Genomic DNA, 19,260 nt, shown 5'->3' with positions numbered 1-19,260 from the left:
AGATTAGGCAATTAATGTCCGATGTGAGACTACACTTAACGAAGAGAAAGAGGACAAGAAAAGAGAACTAGTTGAATGGATTTATTTATTTATTTTTTGGGTTAGACAATGAAGAGGAGGGTTTGCTCTTATTATTTTTTACGGTTCTTATTTTTCTTTTGATAATCCTACTCATAAAATTCGTCAATTTCTTGTGAAAATTTGGAAAAAAAAAAAAAAGCAAAAAAGGGTATTCTGCCAAAAAAAATTGTCGAATAATCGACAATTAGAAAATGATTGGTAATATTTTTAATTGTTTTATGCTATTTTCTTTAATAATCTACAATGAACATATATCATTAAATCTAGTACATGTATGAATTTGTGAAAAAGAATTATCAACTTTCGTGCACCAGCTAAAATGGGCGTGACATTGGGTAGTCTATCTATCTCTTCAAAGATAAGGTCCAAACAATGTACTGCATACGAAATTTTGATTATATTAGGAAACCTATCTTCAATAATATAGATTATCGAAGTATAATTTGAAGCATTAACAAATTAAGATGACTTGAGTACATTGTGAGGTCCCCTTTCTACAATTTCAATGAAAATAAAATTTGCAATATAATTGACATCTTTCTTATGTCAAACTGTGCATTTTGATTTCAGAAACAATTGTTCCCTTAGGATAAGATGCCAATGAATTAATGTGTGATCTTTTTCTCCCATCAGTCCATAACTCTGACATCAAATTGCATCCTGAATTAAACCATGACTTTTTTACTTCATCTTTATATGTTTTCATTTCTCCCTTCAAAGGTGGCAACATCTTTGTTCTTGTTGTTTCACAACTTGGAAGCACATATCTTGGGCCATCATGAAACTCACATGTTCTTAATGATTGAAATAGAAAATTGTTAGCAACCAAACACTTGATTATTTTCATATCAATAAATTAGGGGTGTCAATGGATAGTCGAAATCCGAATTCGAATTCGAAAAATCGGATATTATTCGAAATTTTCGGATATCGGATTCGGATGTGATTTTAACATTCGAATGAATTTCGAATATGAATTCGGATCTTACGATATCCGATTTGATAATATCCGCTCCAATTAAAAAAACATCTGTTACATATTCATGTTACACAACAGAAGTTATTTATATACATATATGCTCTCGTGTATTCGAGTTTCACAACGAAATGGAACTCAAAATATTATCTTCTCTAATTTTTCATCCATAAACTCAGAACCAGCAACCGTTTCTAGCTACCGTGGGTTTCCACTGTGCAAGCTCCCACAGTCACCCTCTTCTCCGGCCGGCGAACATCGAGGTAGGTATTTCCTTTCTCTCTCTCTCTCTCTTAAAGTAAATCTAAAACCCAATTTTTTTCAATCGTGCGAGCTCCATAACCGTCATTGTCTCCGGTCAGCGAGCATCAGGTAGTTTCTTCATCTCTCTCTCAGTAAAACCCTATGTTTTATTCAAAATTTTCATAAATTTTTTTTCAAAAATCAAAGTTTATTTGATTTTAAAATCATTTTTTTTTTCAAAAATCAAAGCTTATTTGATTTTAAGACTGAAATACGTTAAAGATTAAAACTTCTGAAGTTGAAAAAATTAAGGAAAATCGATTTTTTTTACACTGAATTAGGATTTTTATCAAATCGGATATTATCGGATATCCGATATATTTTTTGAATTCGAATTCGAATATTGGTTAAAGATATCCGATCGGATTCGAATTCGAATTCGGATATCAATATTTTTTTTCGGATTCGAGTTCGGATATAGCACTATTCGATCGGATAGGTATCCGTTGACAGCCCTACAATAAACTGGTTCTCTTGTTTTCTTTTTACCACAAATGTGATTTTTTGGTTGTTGTAATTCAACAAAAAATAAATCTACAAATATTAAATTGAATATTTGAATGCAATGAACATTCAAGGTCTGTTCTTTATAGTTTCTAGTTCCAACTCCAGCTCCAAGAGTTATTTTTTGGAAGAAGCAGAAACCTAGAGCCTGAAAGTTACATCTAGTAGAAGCTTGTTCGTTATAAAAGCACATACACTTGAAATTGATGTTTGTCTGACAACTTTTTATTGTTGGATTTTGAAAAATTGCCCTTACATATACAAAAACTATCAAATAACATTTTTTGACATATAAAGTTGACATTATTCAAATAATATTAATTAATTATAAAAATTAATATAAAATCAATCATTACTTCAGATAAGCATCTAAATATCATATTACCATCTACATTAACATTTAAACAAACACATAGTACGTATATCCATATGTTTTAGACTATTATACTTCTCCATTATTGTTAAAGGAGAAATACTATTATTAACACTGTAATTAAAATCAAAATAAATACTATAAGTAAGATATTGCATCCTATCAATGCATATATTATATTCTTTTCTTTCTCCAGGTCATGCATAAGTTTTTTAACTACCACATTATCCAAGTCACACTCATCTACTTCATTTGTCCATAAAAATGGCCATTATGTTTTTGAAACAAATAATCGATATATTAATGAATTTTTATAAGGAAACTTAAATTGTATTAAATTAGATCTAACTAATTTACTTACCATGATGAACATCTATAAAATATTCTCCCATTGTTTTTCTTCGTATGAACAGTAAATTATTTCAATATTGGGTCACTAGAGCAACGGGGAGGAAAATATTATGCTATGAATATTATAAATATACTATATTTTATCAAATAAAAAGTGTTACAATGTCATACAAAAAGAGAAATATAATTTTCATCTATAATGAAAATTAAAGTATTACGATGTTATATCATTAAAAACAAATCCAAAATAGATTAAAACTCTTAAACTTTATGATAAACATCATATAATACATTAGTTATTTCACTTCTTGTCTTCTCTTTGGTAACACGAGATCGACGATCTACAAGCTCATCATTATTGTCATGTTCAGGTGCACTCTCTTCATTTTTCACAATTTGTTCTTTTTGAAACATAAAAATTCTTCATCTGCAATTTCATCATTCCTTATGCAAATTCTACCAATTATTTAACAACAAATATAGGAGATTGATACATAAATAGAAAAAAAGATCTTACCATAGAAATTGACTTATATTTAAAAATTTATATAAATTTTGAGAAGTAATAATTTTACTTTAAAAGAGATTCCTCTAAAATTTGGAGAAAAATATATCAACAAAATAACTTCTAAAATGAAATATATGAAACAACTAAAAAGAATATCCAAAATAACATTCAAGTACATATACATGCTATAAACAATTTTTGCGAAGAAAAAAATGTCTTAAAAATACATTTATCCATATATGAAGCAAGTGAAACCTAAACGTCCTATCAAGTATTTTCAATATGTTAAGATGCTTTGATAAATTATCCAAGTATACGAGTAAGAAATTAAGATATAAAATTTGGAGTTTTCACTTCTTTAATTTCTTAGGTTAAACATAGTTTAAAAATAGAAAATTGCAACCCTACAAGAGAGAGAGAGAGAGAGAGAGAGATTTATAAATAGAGATTAGAGTGAGAGAGAGAGAGAGATACTTATAAATCGAGATTAGAGTGAGACGTAGAGAGAGGGAGAAGAGTACTGGTCGATTTATAAATAGAGATTAGAGTGAGACGTAGAGAGAGGGAGAAGAGTACTGGTCGATCAACTCTCCTTTTCTTTCTTCCCCTTTCTACTTTTTCTTCTATTATTAGTTTTCTACTGTGCAAACTGCAAAGTGCACACCGTGTAGAAATGGAAAGAGCTACAGAATCACTTTCTTTTAACTTTTATTTATTACAAAAGCCCTTTACTTTTTTAAAGACACATTTTTATAGTCCTACACAAGTCGGTCTCTACTACGGTCCAATGACCGTGTTAGGTCAACCTGAGTGGACTAGACCAAGGTGCTAAACTAGCGGTGAAGAGTATTACCATCATTTTGTGCACTTGTGGAGCTGAAGCAGTTTTCATCAGATCTCAAGTTGAATCAAAATCAGATCCAAACTATGGTAATAATGAGAATTTTAGAGGAAGATCTTACTTATAATTACACTCGCTAGTAGTGTTTTCGGGGAGGGGTCCCCTCAACACAAGCTTATCAATCTAAAAAAAAACATTGTCTTAATCTTGTTTCATTTCATGCTTAATTCAAGGCGGGCAATTTTTTAAGCTCTGAAATTTGCTTCAATGAGGGGATTGAACTGGATAATTGTATCATCGGACTCAATGTACCTGATACAGTGTTTGTAAGGGGAAATTGAGGTGGTTTGGAAATAAAAAAAATTGGTGAAGGAAAATCAACATCTTTTGGTAAATTTCAGCTTGTGTTTATTTGAGTTTTATTGGTAGGAAACTAATAGGGTGGCTGATTTTCTTGCTCGACTTGGTGCTATAACAGATGAGTATTTTGTAGTACACTAGGTTGATTCCATTCCTTAAGAGCTTTCAAGAATTCTCCTTGATGATGTAACTTGTAATTATTCTAGGAGGCAATCTAATAAGAAGGGTGGGGTCCCTTTAATTCCAATTTACTGATAAAAATAGAGGTGTTAAGTGAACTTGCAAACCCTTTTGCTATCACCAATAGAATAGAATAAACATGAAAATAAATCTGGATCCAATATCATAGCAAAGTGTAATGTGTAAACAAACCATAAGGATTGCATGTAGTCAACATTAACAAAATCACGAAAACGAGTTAAATCACGGGAGAACACGGTACGTAACAATGGATTTCACAACAAGGAGGACAATCCTCCCATAATTCATGTAAGATTACCATCTTTTGACTTCTCAACTTTGCAAGGCATAAATTCACACCTATATTCAATGCATGTAATAGTAAATAAAAAAAGAGGCCTGATAATATGACTCATAAGGTGGCATACTCAAATGACTTGATGACATGGACAAATTCGGGAACCATAGATTTATATGCTTCGAGATACATGGTTCCCTCGGGATACACTTTTTATGGGGAAATGCAATCATGTATTCCAAGGTGTACAAATCTACAATTCCCGAACTTGTCCACGTCATGGAGTCATTAGAGTATGCCACCTGGCGAGTCATACTATGACAACTCATAAAAAAAACCTTCTACACTCAAAATCCCAAGATATGTTCTTTTAACCATTAAGAATAAAATGACTTCTCTCATTCTCATGATTGCTCTTATACAGCAAAAGAAAAGAAATTTCTTTTGTCATTACATGGCCAAAAGGTTTTTCCATAACACCCCCAAAGCGTTTCTTGACATCCTCCACTTCACAATAAATTGCCACATGGTGTTCCATCCTTATGAGTCAATTCGCTAGAGTTCTTATAGAGGCAATTTCATGTTAATTCTTATAACTCAGTTCCCTCTAATCGTCTCGTGTTCCTTGCTCTTTCCAATTTGTGATGGTGATACAGGTGTGGTACCTGCAAAAAACTCTTCGATGATGATCATGTCCTAGAAAGTCATTTCTAGGACCATAATTACAGAGAGTTTATCTATTCTTGATTGTTATTTTTCTCAAATAAAAGCAAATCATATAAAAATTCCAAATTAATGATAACTAAAAAAATTTCTATTGGTTGCAGGTAAAAAGGCCAAATTCGTAGATAAATGAAAATGACAAAAATCATCACTACAATGCTTGAGCCAATTTGGATCAGCCACCCAAAATTCGGAGTAAAATTCTTCCACGTCACCGAGCAGCAATAAGGGTGTGGTGCACCGCGGTGAGCCTAGGAAGAATAGCCTTGAGATTTGTGCAGGAACTTTTAGGCCATTTTGCCTTCGCATTAATGGATCAGTCTTGAAGAAACTAAAATGGATATGACCCAAAAACTCTATAAATTGAGGGGTTGTTTCAACGGAATGGGTCCCCTCCCTTCTTCCTAATTCTACTTTGTAATTTTTTATTTTTATGAGAAAGAGTGATCTTGTAGAGTGAGAGTTGAAGAAGCCTCTCTTCCCCTTTTGTTTTTTCTTTCTTCTTGTAGTTTAAGTTTAGTTTTCACCATACTTTCAAGTTGTGTAAAAAAGAGATTCAAGCTGATTTTTGGAATAAAAAAGTAACAAAGAAACTCTTATTCTCTTCTCCACTCCGTTCTCTCTCTATTTTATCTTATTGTAATTTGTTCCTCGTGATGATCGACTAGACTCTCCATAGAGAGGTCAATGAAGTTGGGGTGAGTTTATCTTAATCTTGTTTAATCAGTTCTATTGCCTTTATTTTATTATGCTTTTGAAAAGGCTCTTAAGTTATGATTATCTGATTTATTTCTAGTGTCATAACTTTGATGATTAATGTTTAGATAAGATCAAGTTTAATCATACTCAGTGATAAACATGGAACAAAAAAAAATCTGATAATCTCATCTTAGTTAAGGATTCACATATATTTGATTTACATAAGGAATTTAATTGATTGACATTCCGATCCACGAACAAGAGCTTTGTTGCGTGGATTGAAATAGATATAGAACTGTCAAGATATTGAGATAACTTGCAATCTTTACATTGCATTTCATTTCTTGTTTTATTTCATTCTCTCTACAATCTCTCATAAATCTGTTTTAATTTGGTTACTCAAATCTGTATTGGTTTTAAGTTGAAAGAAGTTTCGAATCAATCGTTATCCTTGTGGATCGACCTTTGCTCACAAAAGTTTTATTTGTTCATTTTATTATCTGTAATCTGCATCTAACAAAAGACTATGTTTAGCTCTAGTTAATTAGTAATGGACTCTCTGATCTTTTGAACCCATCCTTTTTGAGTATCCTCCTCTATTTATAACTCTTTCTAAGAAATCTCATTGAATAAGGAATCTCCTTGAGATCCCTGATCTTCAAGGATCTCCAATAGGGATTCCTTACCTTTAGGAGAGGATATTGAGAAGGTAAAGATTCTATCAGACTCCGTTATCTATTTCCTTGACTCTTGGGATCTTTTCTAAAATCATAGGATCTGAGATTCGAAGACCACTCAGAAGCTTACCCTGCTCGATTTATATACTAGACAGAGCTGTCATTCAAGCTCTACCCTTCAGACGAGTTGGGCATCCTAGGTACCACTTAGAAAAAAATTGGTTAGTTCTGTTCTCCTACTAATCTAATATCTGGACATGTGGGGTTTAGATGCCTTATTGAATTGCCCCTCTACAGTTCTAATAGGCCCCACTTTACAAAATATTAGTCTGGGCCTCGGGGTTTGAATAATTGGGCATGTTGTACCCGTAGAAACCGTGATTTAATTTGAGGTTGAATAATTGAGCATGTTGTACCCATAAAAACCATGATTTAATTGTATATAATTAGAAGCAGGATTTTTCGAATAAAAAAGAAATCACGATTTTTATCACTATGCTTGCATTTACTTAAATGTACTTATATGCTTCTTTTTTAGTTTTCAACTTAGAATAAATACCGACTTTGATATAAAAGTAAATCTAAACAAAGAGAATTACAAAAATGGGTAGGGCATGGATCACTGTCAGAGGCAAGTGGAGGGTTTAGCTTTGTGAGAAGAAATACTCTGGGCGGTCTGCAATTTGCAGCGTGGTCGGGTTGTGATGACGAAGATATAATTTCTATAGAGCTCAAAGCAATAAGAGAGGCAGTGGGGTATGCATGAAGGTATTTTTCATATTCTTATCTCATCGGATTTGCGCTATGCAATCAAATTCATTACAGGGGAAATAGAAACTTCTTGGAAGTACTTTGAAGAGGTGCAGGCAATTAGCAGCTTGGTTAACTCATTTGCAACTTGTACGTTTGAATTTTTTTGGAGAGAGACTAATAGAGCAGCAGATTTTTTAGCTCGATTGGGAGTCAGTGAGAATTTTTTTTTTATGTAATTGAGATGAAGATATCATACCTCAAGAGCTAAGAAGAATCATTCTAGACGATTTATCATGTAACTATATTTGTGAGTGATTAATAAAAATGGTGGGTTCCCTTAAATAACCCAGCTTACCGATTAAATTTATTTTTTGCTCAAGTTCAAAATCAGCTTAGTCTAGTTGTCTTGATTGAATTTTGAGTCGATACTCAATATGATTCTTGCACATGATTCAATCAAGAAATAATTCCCAAAACATGCGCACATTTTGGTCTAATTCCCATTTCGTTACATTGTTTGTTTAAATTCTCAAATCGTGCAAAAGTTTTAAAAAAAAAAAAAAAAAAGGAGAAAAAAAACTCTGATGAAATTACTATGATACTCCTTCCACAATTTTGGAAATCTCCAATCTCATTGCTTTTTGTACCAAGCATCAAATCAATAGAATCTACTATCTCACCATTAATCAAGCCACAATTTTTTTTTTTTTTTTAAATCGCCATTACATCGCACTTGTAACAATATATTATTAAATCACGTTTTTTGGAAAATAATGCTATTAATTCAAATAAAGGTGCGACTTGAAAACCTCTGTATGTAAAACATTAAACTTTACATGATTTCACACATTGCTGACCTGGATGTATGTTTGGAACCATAGATGCTTTTCATCGAGATACAAGTTAAAAGCATCTTTGATTTTGTGTGCACCTACATGTCAGCAATGTGTGAAACAATGTAAATTTCAATGTCACTTGATCGTGAATTATCACAAGTATAATGCCACCATTAATCTCGGTTATTTAGGAATATGGAAAAGTGTCTTTAAAAAAGTAAAGGGCTTCTGTCGTTTGAAATGAAATAAATAAACGTAAAATGAAAGAGGTTCTGTAGCTCTTTCCACTTTTACACGGTGTGCAACTTGCAATTTGCACAAAAGAAAACTAATGAGTCCTACTAGCCTTACTTAAGATAATAAAGATTTCACCATCACTAAAGGTCTTGGGGTTTAACTTCCGGCATCCAAAAACATAATCCAATGCTTCAGGGTTGTAGAGGATAATATTCTATGTACTTTGAAAAAAAATCTCAAAAAAGAATTATTTTCATAGTTGAATTTCAATTTTAAGTTTGGGAGTTACATATGTGGAAGTTCAGTAACATCCATTTTCCAAAAATGGATCAAGTTAAAAAAAATTATTTTTTCGAATTTTAATTTTAATTTTTTTATGAGTTTTTGGAAGCAGCTTAGAAGGCTATGGTGTTGGACTGTTAATGTGGTCATCCATTTGAGCAAAACGACGGTAAGACTTGAATCTTTCCTAAGTTAGTTAGGAAAATGTTTCTCAAAACTAATAATAGATGAAAAAGTAGAAAGAGAAAGAAAAAAAGCAAGGTCTTCCCTTAATTTGATTGGACAATAGAAAACTAATAATTGAAAAAACTAATTATTGAAGAAAAAGTAGAAGAGAACCCTTTTCCTTACTACCTTAGTAATATCTTAAGCCTTACTAAGAATAGTTTTGCTCAAATGGACCATCACATGAACAAATCCAATACCACAGCCCTTTTAGTTTGTTTGAAAATAATTTTAGAAAAATAATTTCTTTTGAGTTTTATCCAATATTTTGACAATGGGTGGCTACCGAACTTTTACATTACTAGCAAACTTAAACTTGAAATTCAATGGTAAAAATTAGTTTTTTTTTGGAATTTTTTTCAAAGTTTATAGAATTTTGTCTTCTAAAACTTTGAAGCATGGGATACTGCTTTTGGATGCCACAAGGTGAGCTCAAGGACCCTTAGAGCAACTCCAACATAATTCCCATCCCTTCACAACTTTAGTGTAGGGTAGTGGAGTCCAAAAATGGTGTCTCCAATGCAAGACCCACCCCTCACCAATTTTTGGTTATTCGCATTTTCCATACCCATCTTTCTTGGAGGGAAAAAATTCAGGCATTTGTTTTAAAAATAAGTGAATTTCAGAAATTTTTTAATCTGAATTGAATTTAAAAAATATTAAACAATTTATAGGTAGTACGGTTGGAGTGTCCCATGGATATCCATACCCATAATTGCTACCAATAAAATGGGTATGGTACAGGTAGCACGGTTGGAGTTGCTCTTAGTGAGGATAAAATCCTTACTTAGTAAGGTTAGCTGGACTCAAAGTAGAAAGGAGAGAGAAAAGTAGAGTCGACCAGGTAGACCCTGACTTAATTTTGACACGGAACGACTAAGAGCAGTAGGCGATGCTGCTCTTCTCATAAAAATTTTATTGTGTCAAGAATTAAGAAATATCCTTCAATGGACAATCTTCTGTTTCTTGTTTTCAGCTTCACCTTACTCTTTTCCTTGCCAAATATCTCAACTGCAACCAACAATCTTACTTCCACTCAAGTCCTCAAAGACAACCAGACCTTAGTTTCCTCGGCCCAAATCTTCGAATTAGGATTTTTCAGTCCTGGTAATTCCAAAAATCGATACTTGGGAATATGGTACAAAAGTATCCCAGTTCAAACAGTAGTTTGGGTTGCAAACAGAAACAACCCACTTAATGATTCATCGGGACTATTAAAGATCGACGACAATGGAAATCTTGTACTTCTCAATGGATTCAAAAGCATTATTTGGACGTCTTCAAATCATTCGACTTCAAATAATCCAATTGCTCAGCTCTTGGACTCGGGGAATCTTGTTTTGAAATATGAAAGCAGTAACGACAATCACAACAGCTATATCTGGCAGAGCTTTGATTATCCATCCGATACATTATTACCGGACATGAAGCTGGGATACAACTTAAAAACTGGTATGAATTGGAATTTGACGTCTTGGAAGAGCACCGAAGACCCTTCTTCAGCTGGTGATATCAGTTATGCAGTGGATTCTCGTGGAGTTCTTCAATTAGTTGTGCATAAAGGAAGGATCGAGACGTATCGATCTGGGCCATGGAATGGTGTTCGATTTAGTGGCGCACCTGTGCGGAAGAATAACTCCTTCTACAAACCAAGTTTCATTGTCAACAAGGAAGAGATGTATTACAAGTATGAATGGATTGACAATTCCATTATGTTTAGATGTGTATTGGAACCAACGGGCTTGATTCAATGCCTTTCATGGAATGATCGAAGCAAAGAGTGGAAAATCATTTACTCGATGCAGAAAGACCAATGCGAGAATTATGGCATCTGTGGTGTTTATGGAATTTGTAACATCAATAACGCATCCGTTTGCGATTGTATATATGGATTTACACCCAAATCTCCAAAAGATTGGGAAGGGCTTGATTGGTCAGGTGGATGCATAAGGACAACACCACTGGATTGTAACAATGATGGGTTTGTGAAATTTTCAGCTGGGAAATTGCCAGATGCGTCAATCTTGTGGATGAACAAAAGCATGAGTCTTGAGGAATGCAAGGTGGCCTGCTTGAGAAATTGTTCTTGTACGGCTTATGCTAATTCTGATATTAGAGGAGGAGGTAGTGGCTGTTACCTCTGGTTTGGAGATTTGGTTGATATTACCCAGTTCACCACTGGTGGGCAAGATATTTATCTTCGGATGGCAACTTCAGAATTAGGTAAAAATCTATCACGAATAAATCTCCATCTGTTCAGTGTTTTTCTCGTCATTATTATCTTTTATTGTTTTCTTTATCATTTAGGGGCATTAGTAATTACAAAATTAATTAAGCCTTTTTTACCTTTTCTCAACATGCTCCTTTGCTTGTTCAGCAAAAATAATATAAAAAGTATGTTTAGAGAAAGTTCCTAAAACGTTCCACAATATTTTAATTTAAGCAAAACATAGTAACAAATCTATTCTTGTACATACCAACATGTTTCATGATGTTAGAGTATTAGATAAGAAGTAATATAATAAGGTGTACTTATATGCATCAAATCATTTCTATAGATATTAGGATCCTATTATATATAAGGGATCTGATTGGTAGATGAATTGGATTTAGTTTCTTACATAAAACTTATTAGCTAGGATTGACTGTAATTAACTCATGGAAAATTCAAGATAATTAATCCAACTTGAATTGTTTGCATGGCATCAGTGTCACGATTGTTTTTTCGGTTACAATAATGGGTCTTGGAAAAATATTTCGGGGAATTGGATAATTTTTATATTAACTATTAGTAAGTGGATAGGTTTAAGTTAATTCTAATTACTTATATTATTCATTTTTATTAATTAAGTGTTATATCAGATTAAATATAGGTTCATACATAAATCTATTAAGTTCTTACCTTATATTATATTTTGTCATAAATAATTTACGTGCATGGCTACATGGACACCACATTGGCAATCACATGGACACGACTTGATAGTCACCGAAGGAGTTATGTGGCCTAAGGGAGATTAATTGGGAGGTGTGAATACACATGGGCCTGCACTGTTGGACGTCCCATGCATGTTTACCGGCCCCCTTAGTTAATTTTTGAAGAACCCAAGGCTCACTCATTAATGCTTAAATATTCTTTAATATTTAGATTCATTCTTTCATTAATTCAAGAATTTTGAGCTATGAACCACCATTATGAGATCTTAACCTTAACTATCCTATCACAATGTAAAAAGAACTTATGTTTGACTATCTAAGGTCGTCGAGTTTTATAAAATTTGACAGACCAAGGCCTTTTTTTTTTTTTTTCCGTCAAAGTTTTTTATTTATAACGCATCGAAACCATCAAATTAATGGAGGATCGAAAAAATTCGATGGCTCCAAGCCGTCAATATAAAAAAAATTTGATGGCCCTAGGGCATCGAGATTCAATTTCTAAAATTCGTGGGCCTTTACTCATCGAATTTTCCTGACAAAGTTTTCAGTTTTAACGTAGTGTATAAATACCCCCTAAATCAATCGGCCTAACCACTCCCTCTCAACCTGTTGTGCTCACATACACACACCCCACCTCTCCAACGTCTCTCTCTCTCTCTCTCTCTCTCTCTCTCTCACACACACACATTTGTCCCCACCCTCCCCTCTCTACACATACTTAAGCTAGGTGGTACATGAGTTGCAAGATTGGACACAAAGGTAGGATTTTTTGACAAATTTCAAGAAGTCAAGAACAAACAATCCAAAGGCAAGTATTAACCCATAAAAGTTACTGTATGCCGAAGAATTCGACTTGAACTATATCTTATATACCTTAAATTAAATACCTTCTTTAATTTATATTTCTTCAAACAGATATAATTTTTAGTTAAATTACCTTAGCTTCCAGTGTCCATGGTCCAGATCAAGATTTAAGAGAAAATTAAACTAAAGATTCTTGGCATGATCAAAGACTTTTAAAATGGATGATCATCAACTCCCAAATTTATAATTCAAATTCAACGGATTTTTTTTTGTCTTTTTTCACTTATTTTTTCAAAGTTCTTATAAATTTGTGTTTTACATTCCCGTAGCATCTGATCATGTATTTGGAAACAGTTTTCCTTAGACAAACTCATAAGACATTTTACTGTTTTACAGTGCCAGGCAAACCAGTACGTGTTGATTCCAAAAAGAAGACGAAACGAATAGTTGTGAAGGTATCTGTATCCGTAGTTGTTGGAGCACTTTCGTTGGGTTTGATCATTTGTTGTATCATTTGGAAGAACAGGACAAAGCAAACAGGTGGGTTAATTACTGCCTTTGTTGATCAAATTTCCTTGCACTGATGGTACAATCTGCATTATTTTATGGACCACAAGATTGATTATTTTACGGTTTTGAAAAACTAATTTTTTTTGGGGGGAAAAAAAAATTAAAATAAAAAATTATTTATAAAAAAATTATCAATTTTTGTGAAATCATAAAGACTAACCTATTTCGCCACTTGCAGTAGCAAAAAAAATTAATTTATTTTAAAATTTGTTTTAAGTTTTCTGCCAGTTGAAGTGGCGCAACTTTATTTATTTATTTATTTATTAATTTATTTTTAAATTATTTTTAAGTTTTCTAGAAATTGCCTTGATTACCCTAGTCCCTAACTAATGAAAATTAACGACATAAATGCCCATCTCTCTTGGGTAAAACTTTTTTTACCCTACTCTTCAACCTCAAGCTTATTCTACTTCAACCTTAAAAATGTTTTTAATCATCTCTTCAACCACAAAAACAAGATAGAATTTATGAACTAAAAGATGAAAATAATCACTCATTCAGAGATCGAATATAACTCGTTTTGGGAAGAAAAATTAAGGATTTTTTTTATTACAGATTGAAGATGAGGGCATTTAAGATCATTTTTCATTAGTCTATAACGGAAGACCAGTTTACAGGGAGAAAAAATTGCTGCTTTGGAATAATTTTTTATTCTCAATCGTATAAACTTACCACTTTGAAAAATATTTTTAAAATGTGTTGGTCCTTTAATTTTCTAATAACAGTGTTGTTCTATTAATGTCCCTTACTTTATTTGTTATGTGGGTGACCTATGGCTTCTTACTCATTCATGCATGATCCTACAGCACACATGTAGCATATGTAGGGGTGGGCTAGGTATCTAATGCTACTGTTCGAATAATAGTAATCATTACGAACGAATCAGATTGATTTTTTTTACTGAGGAAATCACGCACAAGTGTGCCAAATATTGAACGACGCGTCTATATCCTTTGCCTTTATAGCAAATTGTATAGTTTTAATTGTTAGATGTGTCAAGCACCTGAAAGATCCTTTTAGTTATCCAATGCATCACATTTGCATATATGGTTCGAAAAATATGAATCAGTCTCAGGAAATATATCCAAATATCATATTGCTAGTCACTTAAATTCATATAATTAAAATATTTCCAATTATTTTCATTGTAAATAAACAGGCTATAAAGAAAAAAACCAAACCAAAGATTACATTGACGAAAACTCGAATGGGGAGCTGGACCTACCTTCGTTTGATTTCGTTACAATTGCAAATGCCACTAATAACTTCTCTTGTGAGAATAAACTTGGAGAGGGTGGTTTTGGTCCTGTTTACAAGGTAACTTCCCATTATTAATCTCATCAAATAAGTGTGAATTAAGTTGAATGTTCTCATAATCTTATTCACTTGTGATAATCCTTAGGGCGAGCTTCCAACAGGACAAGAAATAGCGGTAAAGAGGCTTTCAAAGAATTCTGGGCAAGGCCTCAACGAGTTTAAGAACGAGGTTATTTTGATTGCCAAACTTCAACATCGGAATCTAGTTAGGCTTCTGGGGTGCTGCATTCAAAGAGAAGAAAAGCTGTTAATCTATGAATATATGCCCAACAAAAGTTTAGACTTCTTTATCTTTGGTTTGGTCCTCTCTTACAACTTTACATATTTGACTTAATTGGATTGTTTATCCAGTAAATTTTGAAGGAAAAAATCTAACTTTTATTAAATTAGTTCAGATCAAGCGAGATATGCTTTACTGAGTTGGCAAAAACGCTTCGATATTATCGTCGGCATAGCTCAAGGACTTCTTTATCTTCATAGAGATTCAAGACTTAGAATTATCCATAGGGATCTCAAAGTTAGCAATATTCTACTAGATAGTGAGATGAACCCCAAAATTTCAGATTTTGGCATGGCAAGAACATTTGGAGGTAACCAGATAGAAGCAGTAACAGCAAGGGTGGTTGGAACTTAGTAAGTATTATAGAATTATTTTCCATGCACATATTTTCATTGCTTACAACTTTTTTTCTTTGATGATGTCATGTAGTGGTTATATGTCTCCGGAGTATGCGATTGATGGGATATTTTCAATAAAATCCGATGTCTTTAGCTTTGGTGTTTTGGTGTTGGAGATAATTAGTGGCAAGAGGAACAGAGGATTTGATCATCCTGACCATGATCTTAACCTTCTTGGACATGTAAGTGATATAGCAATGAATATCTTTCCATCCTCTTGTAAGTTAAAATTTTAATTATCTAGAATGTAAATTCTTTTCTATTTTTTGATGAGTAAGAATTGAATTTGAATTTTTTTTTTTCTAGGCATGGAAACTATGGAATGAAGGCAAGGCCTTGGAATTAGTTGATACATTGACAGGGGATGGGTTACCCGAGTCTCAAGTGTTGAGATACATCCAAGTCGGTCTTTTATGTGTGCAACAACGCCCAGAAGACAGGCCTAATATGTCATCTGTTGTGTTAATGTTTGGTAGCGAGACTGCAATCACGCCCCAACCCAAACAACCTGGATTTTACAATGAAAGGAGTCTCATTGAGGCAAATTCATCATCAAGTGGGAAAAGGTTGTGTTCGAATGAGGTAACTATTTCATTGATAGAGGGTCGATAGAAGATTTGGTGCTACCCAAGTATTGGAACCGAACTTAACAATTTGTATTGTTTCATATATGTTTTCTTGTAAGTTCTTGTATGTTTGATAGAGTTTCTATTCTATTAGTGAATGAAGCAGGAAACCTGAGAACTCTCGAATTAGAAACAGTACGCAAATAAAAACCACAAATCAAATAAACTTGGATAAAAATGTGGAAAGGTATGAAACCTTTGTTGCAGTTAGATAATCTAAAATACAAAAATGCTCATTTAAAGCTCCTTTGCTTACTAATCAATCTGCTGCTTTGTTTGATTCTCGCCAAGTAAACTCTGGCATAACTGAGTTAAAACACTGCATAGCACTTCTAATGTCTCTGACAAGGCTTATTAATCTAATCTCCATGGCGTGTTCCATTATTCCTTAATACTTTTGACAGTCAGGAACGAATCTGAATTCACAATTAGTAAGATTTCAAATTTTACTACGGTCGTGAGCTCACATGTTGGCATAAAAAAAAAAAAAATATGATCCCATACCACATGCTTGTATTGAACGAAATTTTGTAAGAGCTTGGAAAAAAAAAACCCACTCGAAATGGGGGCCGCAGCACAATAAAAAAATTGAAAGAAAAGGGAAAAAAACAAATATTAGAACAAAAACTTTCCATCAATACTCTCTAACAGAGAAGATTTTAGTTAGTTCTATACTCCCACTACAGGATTTGTAGGCAATGGATCCAAGATCCCTATGACTTTTCCACCGAAGGGATCCAAATCTCCATTATCTCATATTTAATCATATTCGGCCATAATTTCATGATTTTGGCAAGTTGGTCATGATATACTTCACTTTTGTGATGTTATGGCCATGACACTCCATCTTTGGTTAGAGATAGTCAATGTTGGGCCTCTTCTTGCTTCCATTAGTGTGGATGAAAACACATCTTAAAAGAGAGATAAAAGGGGAGATGATGGAGGAAATTCGTTCATGGCAAGATAAAGGAAAATAATTTATTACTGTGACCAATCCACCACAACATCACGGGTGATGAATGACCCAATTGAAGTCGTCGGTGACATTATACAAGGGCTGGGTAGCCTCATCTTGACTTTGTATGAGGTTTAAGACTACCTCTTGTCTTCTTGCTTGAATTGGACACATGGTTTGGATAGACTCTATCTAGTTCATGTCCTAATTCACGTCTGCTTGCCACTTTTGATCACAAAAAAAAGAGGTAAATTGTTCTCTTGTGGACCTCACTTTTAAAGAAAAAAAAAATCCCAAATCTGCAAGTCCACCCTAATCACCCAACTCCTTTATCCGAGTCCATCTTCAATCCTTTTATGGCACGTATTTGTAAAAAATCAAAGCCATTGTCTTTTCTGGCCTCAAACCTTCAAAGAGAAGATTCAATTTCCAAAGTCCAAATTCTTCCTCTTTAGCACGTGTCTAGTGCAAAGATTATTAAAGTCCAACTCCAGTTCTTAAAGCCAATTCAAATCCACTTCAATTACATACATCCTTGTGGGCCCAACATTTTAAGAGTGATCCAACTGGTCCCATAGGGCTCCATTGCCATGTCTTATGAAATTCTTCATTTTTTGGTATTGTTTAGGATCTTCACTAGGCTTCACTAGTTTGAAAGACAAATGCACTAAAAGGCCAAACAAGGAGATCTTGAGTTCTACTTAATGTGAAGATGAGAATGCCAACATAATGGTTTATTTTCGCTAAAGCATTTGCACTTCTGACGGCATAATTAATGATACGTCGTCGTCAGCTACACTATTGACAGTGCATCCTTGATGGGGCATTTGTAGATATGAAAATTTTAAAAAAGACCTTTATAAATTTTATAAATCAAAATAAGTCAAAAAATCGTAAATGAACCCATATAGTTTGGGCTCATTAATTGGGATAAGCCTTTTAAATATTGGGTTTTTGCAAAGAAAATCCATTATCCACTAAATTCAGGTGATCCACATATTAAGTATTGGGCTCTACACTCAAATAAATGTGTATGACTAACTAACAATCCATAGTCCTTAAAATTGGATTTGGACGAGTTTAACCTTTAAACGAATAATCAAAGTTCTTTAAGTTTGGGTATAATTGAAAAGTTAAATGATTCTTAAGTCTGTGAATTCCAAAGTTTCCCTCAGTTGGAAGGGATCTGAATCACTTTCTCTTAAAAGATAGAAGTTCTACAACCCTTTTTTAGAGAGGAAGCAAAACGTTTCAAGAGAGACTTAGATTTTGATTTAAGAGAAAAATCAAACTCAAAAGTTTTTTTTTCAAAAGCTAAGAAATCATTCTCAACCGATAAAGTATGAAGTTCGGAGAGAAAAAAATTTGCATAAACCTCTACAAAAGATCAAGCTCAAAAACCATTATTCAACAGTCAAGAAATCATTTTCAACCGATAAAGTGTGAAGCCTAAAGAGAAGAAAAATTACATAAATCTTTACAGAAGATCAAGCATCAAAAGCAACGATTCACACGTCAAAAATCACATTCTCAACCGATAAAACATAAAGTCCGAAGAGAAGAAAATTACACTCGTCATTTTTATTTTTGCACTTGACTGTTAATCAAAGGAAAATACTGAGATTTATACTCTCATTTCATCAAAATCAATATAAAATAATTTGCGAGCTTATTTCACGAATCTCAAGGTAGGTTTATGAAATTTATTGTTGACAAGGATACCAAACACACCATATGTCCAAAAGAACACGGAGAAGAATTGAAGAATGATTTCACTATTTAAAATAATAAAATAGAAATTTCTACATCTCAACAGAATGAACCATACTTTTGGGTGCTATTAATAAGCAAAATGAAATTATAACCCAATAAAACTAAAACTCTTAAAGAGATAAAGTCATAATCGAAGTTGTAAAACAAATTTGACTGAAACTACAATATTGAATAAATCCTAATCTTAGATTAATTATACTTAGTCCTAATTTGGGTTGGTTTAATTCAGTAGCCCTACCCCTCCTATAGTGGTAGAATCGGTGATGACTTTAACAAAGAAACTTGTTAAACAAAACAAGAAGACGGGCATGGTGAGTGATTTTTTTGCTCACAATGCTGTGAGCGTAAATTTGCCCACAGCCCAATGTTTGACATGTGACACAAATGACATAA

At 33.2% G+C, this 19,260-nt stretch overlaps 1 protein-coding gene across 1 annotated transcript; it reads left to right on the top strand.

The window, feature by feature from the left end:
* The first annotated feature begins 10,054 nt into the window (after positions 1 to 10,054).
* On the top strand, positions 10,055 to 16,319 carry LOC147382029 (G-type lectin S-receptor-like serine/threonine-protein kinase At4g27290). The gene is made up of 7 exons (XM_086429674.1): positions 10,055 to 11,430; positions 13,345 to 13,488; positions 14,678 to 14,835; positions 14,921 to 15,131; positions 15,231 to 15,468; positions 15,545 to 15,695; positions 15,820 to 16,319. Exons 1-7 carry the CDS (start codon positions 10,155 to 10,157, stop codon positions 16,123 to 16,125), a joined length of 2,484 nt encoding a protein of 827 aa, XP_086285800.1. The 5' UTR covers positions 10,055 to 10,154; the 3' UTR covers positions 16,126 to 16,319.
* The last annotated feature ends 2,941 nt before the right edge of the window (positions 16,320 to 19,260 follow it).

Source organism: Akebia trifoliata, unplaced genomic scaffold, assembly GCF_017979445.1.
Source record: "Akebia trifoliata isolate Shusen 1 unplaced genomic scaffold, ASM1797944v1 Contig00079, whole genome shotgun sequence".
NCBI lineage: Eukaryota > Viridiplantae > Streptophyta > Magnoliopsida > Ranunculales > Lardizabalaceae > Akebia > Akebia trifoliata.
The sequence above is the reverse complement of the archived record's forward strand: the minus strand, read 5'-3'. Positions and strand labels throughout refer to the sequence as shown.